The 5,399-nt window shown below is 61.0% G+C and overlaps 1 protein-coding gene across 1 annotated transcript in view; it reads left to right on the top strand.

Annotated features, from left to right (window-relative positions):
• Positions 1–5,399, top strand: part of DBF4B (DBF4 zinc finger B) — an 18,634-nt gene extending 13,235 nt beyond the window's left edge. Inside the window, exons 10-13 of the mRNA XM_012726009.1 lie at positions 830–946; positions 2,317–2,425; positions 2,543–2,667; positions 3,329–5,399. Coding sequence (XP_012581463.1) covers positions 830–946; positions 2,317–2,425; positions 2,543–2,667; positions 3,329–4,277 — 1,300 coding nt within the window. The 3' untranslated portion in view covers positions 4,278–5,399. The remainder of the gene's footprint in view (positions 1–829; positions 947–2,316; positions 2,426–2,542; positions 2,668–3,328) is intronic.

Here is a 5,399-nt window from a genome sequence, read left to right as displayed (position 1 = left end):
CAGATGGACTGAAACACACTGCTGAGGGAGCAGCGGGCGGGTCAGGAGAGGTCTGCTGGGCCCTGTGGGTCACCTCCCTGGCCAGGGATTGAACTTGTGCTGCAGCGGCTACAATAGCTTCATACTGCTGCACTTCAACCCATTGCATCACCAGAGAGGGCCCGAGCTGGCTCCTCTTAGGATTCTTTTCAGGTGCTGTCTTGAAGCAGGGCCCTTAAAAGTCCCTTAGCCTTACCATCCTCTGCTTTCCAGAGCTCTCTGCAGAAACATTGAGGAAGGAGAAAAGGGTGTGCGAGGGTTGTGAAAGGCACTTTCTCAAGGGCCCCAGAAGACTTGTTATTTTACTCCTGAGGCCGCACAGTTCTTCCCACCCAGGAAGGAGCCTATGGCCTACCCTGTCCCCTGAGACACAGGCCTACACAGCCAAACGTGGTGGACTGGCAGGAACCTAGCAGGGTTCGCTGAGTGCCCACCCGTCACCAAATCTGGAAAGAACTAGATCAGGAGCTGGAACATGTGGCTTCAGCTGGTCTTGGCCACTGACTCGCCATGAGCCCTCAGGCTTCCTTTTCATCCTGTGTAAAATGCAGCCGCCACTTGTTCCACTCAGGTCGGAGGCAGGTGCTGAGGTTCAGTGAGGCGGTGCAGGTTGACGAGGAGCACAGATGCTTTCCTGACCTATAGGGCAGGTGGGCGTCTTCCTTCAGGACTCGGGGGGTGTGACAGCAAGAGCCCACGTCACCAGCTTGAAGTTCCCGGGAGCTGGGCTGGCCTCCTTCCTCCACTCCCTTCCTCACTGTAGTCAAAACGGAAGTTTTCTCTGTTGCAGGAAGTTCCGTCCTTTCCACCATCAGTTTAAATCCTTTCCTGAAATTTCTTTTCTGGGACCCAAAGATGCAAGTCCTTTTGAGGCCCCGACGATCCCAGGCAGCTCGCATCACACCAGGTGGGTCTCTGCTTCCTGGACCAAGGGCTGGTCCCAGGCCAGCGTCCTTCGCCCCCGGAGCCTGCTGGTCAGATTTGGGAATGGCCATGTGTTAGCTCTTTAGGCGAAGTCTATTCTGGGAACTCAGCCCAGAGAAGAGAGATGCTAGGAATGTTCATCTGTTTTATTTGGTCTTCTCCATCCCTACTGAAAAATTGGACCTACGTGTACAGAGGACAGTCCAGCTGACTTCTGAAATTAGATCTTTAAGCCAGCATCATGTGGGTCCCCTGGGCCCCGTGAAAAAATACACATTCCTGCACTTCACAATTAGAGAATCACGGTCTCTGATGATGGAGCCTCAGAAACTGAGTTCTCACAAGGGCCTCTGGTGATTTCAGCCCACGACAAAGTTTGAGGCCTGTTGGGCTAAATTAAATAACGGGAGTAACTTAAGGGGCAACCTGCGTTTTATGGCCCAGCCCCTGTGCAGATGTTACTGCTCACCCACGTGCAGTAGGAACATGGCGCAGGTGACGCACCAGATGCTGCTCAGACCCTTTCTGACTCCTGGCCACAGGTTAGTCCATAGACTGAGACAGTAGGACAGGGCAGAGCCAGCGTGAAAGGTCCAGGGGCCTGTGTTACACCGGCAGACAACGGCCACCAGCCAAGAAACGCAAGGAAAAAACAGGAAATGTGGCAGTAGACAGAGCAGGGAGGTAGCGAATGAGCTGAGGCCGAGTCCAGGTGCCCTTCACACTTCTCCAGCAGGTACCAGGGTGCCAGGAGGTGGTCTGGACGTGGAGCCAGTAGTGGGTGCTAGGCCTGCGGTGACCTGGTGGCAGAGGAGTGGAGGTTACGCAGGGGAGTTGCTGGAGCAGTAAAGCTTTGGCGTGTTGGCGTGTGACGCGCCAGGTCGGCCCAGGGCTCCGGGGGTGTGTGTGTAGAAAATCTGTGTGGGAAGAAATGTTTGATTTTTTTAAATTATTATATTTTGTTTCAAATGTGATCGTTTCAAAAGGTTACAGTCACGGCTGTTCCAGCCGTCGTCCTGCTCTGCCCCGTGGGCCGTCTGCAGAGCCCGCAGGTGTGCAGAGCCGCGCTCTGTCCCCTCGCGCAGGCTGGTGTGGTCGCTCTGCCACACTTGCTTTCCCACTTACGTCTTAGACTGATTTCCTGCAGCACCTAGAGAGCCCGCGTTCCCCGTCACACTGCGGTTTTCTGTTGTGTGGATCGTTTCCTGCTGTGCATTTCCCGAGCTCTGTGTCATGCAGCTAGTCCTGCAGGGGAACGTGTGGGGCCCGCTGAGTTTGCAGGGACAGCCGCACTCGAGGCCTGTGGCAGTGGCATTCAGCCTGGCGGTGACCCCCCACCCCTTTCCTCTTCAGAAAACCCAAGGACCCAGAGCCCAGCCGGCGCTCCGCTGTCCGCGCCACGCCCCGGAGGAAGAAGGGTTACTGCGAGTGCTGCCGGGAGGCCTTTGAGGAGCTCTGCGGGGTGAGCCCGTGCAGCAGCTGCGCGCAGCTTCCGCGGGAGCCTTGCCCCCCGGCCCGCCGCTCTGCGTGAGCCCCGCGCTGGCCCTGACGAGCCCTTTGCCTCCTCTTGTCCCCGCAGCACCTCCAGAGTGCTGGGCACCGCGGCTTCGCCCTCGAAGCCCAGCCTTACGCAGAAGTGGACCGGCTCATCGCCCGGCTCAACCACAGCTTCGCAGACATGGCCACCCAGGCCAGCCGCCCCGGGTGAGTGCCAGGCTGGCAGGCACACCATGTCATTCTCCTGCCACCCTCTCTGGGTGCAAAGGGACCCTCTGGGTGGCAGCCACAGGGCATGGCAGCAGCCCGCCCTTTGCCTCCCATTTGGGAGAAAGACCTCTGTTGTGGCTCCTGCCACTTGGGCCTGGACCCAGGTGAACAAGTGACCCCTCCCTAATCACCCAGACATCGCCACGGCAGGGCAGACTGCAGCTCCACGGTCGCCACTCCTGGCCTGGGCCCCGTCATGTGCCAGTCTGGCCATCCAGAAGGGGGAGGGGGCCTCCAGGTCGGGGAGCCCAGCTGCCCTGCTGCCACCAAGGCACGCTGGCTTCACCTGTCTGCCCAAGCCTGCCTCGCCCTGCCAGGCTCTGCTCTTCCCCAGCCGCCAGCGGGCACAGGCTCCTCTGAAGTTATTAAATGGAACAGCCTCTAACCTGTTCCCCTGGCCAGCGCTGACCACAGGCCGCAGAGCCCAAGCGCGGTACAAACAGCGCTGGCCGCTGCTGCAGGGTCAGACCCAAGGGCCCCAGAGTGGGCAGCTCGCTCCAGCGCGCCACAGCTCGGGGGCAGCCGCACGGGGCCCTGCCCTCCCTGCTCAGCCGCAGAGGACCTGAGCCCCCGGCCCGCTGGGTGTTTCTCCCCACAGGCAGCTCGGCTCTGAGGCTTCAGACTGTGACCCTCGGTGTCCTGAGAGAACACAGGCGGAGGACACTCCACCTCCCGGCCAGCCCTCCCCTCCCAGGGCCACCTCTCCCGGGATAAAGGAAGAACTTGAGCGCCAGCCCCCCGGCACCCCAGTGCAGGACGGGACACCAGGCAGCACGAAAGCATCAGTGAAACTTGTGGAGTCAGACGAGACGCCCGGACCAGAAACACCCTGCCAGGAGCTGGACGGGTCGGCCGATGTCTTTGTGGACCCCCCCGGAACCCCCGCGTCCAGGAGCCCTGCTTGCCAGTGCCTCCTTACCAGCTCTGGTTTCACGGACCTCTCCTCTGGCCCAGACCTGGCTCCCGTCGGTCACAAGCGGAAGGCGCCATTCCCTAGCGGCAACGCCGAGAAGAAGCCAGGGGCCTTGTTCTTCCTCCCGAGAGCTTCCAGCCCCTGTGGCAGCAGGACAGCCAGCGGCCGGCCTCTGTCCCTTCCCCTTCCGGGCCATGAGCCCAGGTCTCCGGACTCCCTCCTGCCTTTGTGCCACCCAAAGATCTGCCTCTCCCTCCCGGACCCCTTCCTCTGGCAGCCCACAGACAGGCCAGCAGAGCTCTGGGCAACACAGCCCCCCTCTCCCGGGGAAGGCTGGCCCCCCGGATCTGAGCATTCTGAATGTGCAGCCCCTGACCCTGCCCCCCAGCAGGCTGACCGGCTCCCCAGCCGCCCTGCGGTTCCAAGCCAGCCGTCAGCCCACCTGCCCTCAGCTGCTGGCCTGCAGCCCCTGGGGGGGCCTGGGGAGAGCCAGTCTCCCTCTCTCGCTGACTCTGTGCAGGCCAGCGAGGGAGGCAGCTGCTCCCCGTGGTTCTGGGCCCCCCAGCCTCTCCCAGGGCCCTGCCTTCCTGTCTCCTCACCCCAGCCCAGTGCAAGCAGAGAGCTGCTCCTGTGAGTCTCCCAGGGCCCAAGCTCCAGGGCTCAGGTATAGGTTACACCCCACAGAGTTGTACCAGAGCCTCCAGGACACAGCAGAGGGCAGCACCACGGCTCCCCCCAAGAGCCTAGCGGGAGCCCCAGGCCCAGCCTTTGAAGTGCCAGTGAATGGCTGTTGTCAAGGCAGCTCCACAGAGCTGGGGTCAGCTGTGGTCGGTCCGCAGGGGCAGGCCTCCCACCACTGGGGTTTGGTAGGGCCCAGGGGCTGTGCCGGGTGCTTCTCCTACCCCTGCCTCCAGCCATGTTCCTGCCCGGGCGCACTGGCGCACTCTCGGTGGCTGGAGCGTGGCCGAATGCCCTAGCAGGAGGCGGAGGGAGGAGCCACAAGAAGCCAGGGCAGCAGGAGCCTTGGCCTGGCTTCCAGGCCTCTGCGGGCACTTGCCTGCGCAGAGCCCAGAGGGTTGGGTGCTGCTGTCCCCACCCCCGCCAGCCGCCTTCCCCGAAGCAAGCATGTGGCTCCCCTGCTTTCCTGAACGCCTGTGTCCCCTCCCCCAGCCCCCCACGCTGGTGCACACAGATCCTCAGGAACATATGAAGCAGAGGAGGGGCTTGGGCTGCGGCACTGACGGAGCTCCCTCCCCTGCGCTTGTTGGGCCCCAGCACTGACCTCTCCCCTGAGTCTGGAAGTGGCCAGAGCCCGCGGGGGAGCCAGAGCTCTGCTGTGCCTGGCTCCAGCTGCTCACCTGGAGCTCTCTGTTCAGGGCCAAGCCTCACCTGCCAATCTGCCTCTCCCCCCTACCCTTCCTCAAGGACCTCTCCCCACTTCTAGCCAAGCCATTAATCTGGAGACAGATGGGTTTGCTATTGATTCTTTGGCTACTTTATTATTATTATTACAGTCCACACGGTGGTTCTCGCCCTCTCTGCCTGTGTGTTTGTCTCTTTAAGTGTTGAAGCCACCAGAAGCCTGGTGCTATTCTGTGGCTCCTTTTGGAGGAAGAAAGGGGGGCCTGGCTGCGGGTGAGGACCTGAGTTGTTAGTTAGGAAAATAGAGCAACTGTGTGTACAACCCTCGCAGAGGTCATACTTGGCCCTTTTAAGCCATTCCTGTTAGATTTCAGTCTTGGTTTAGGAAATGTAA

Source organism: Condylura cristata, unplaced genomic scaffold (genome assembly GCF_000260355.1).
Source record: "Condylura cristata isolate star-nosed mole 26May11 unplaced genomic scaffold, ConCri1.0 scaffold00017, whole genome shotgun sequence".
NCBI lineage: Eukaryota > Metazoa > Chordata > Mammalia > Eulipotyphla > Talpidae > Condylura > Condylura cristata.
The sequence above is the reverse complement of the archived record's forward strand: the minus strand, read 5'-3'. Positions and strand labels throughout refer to the sequence as shown.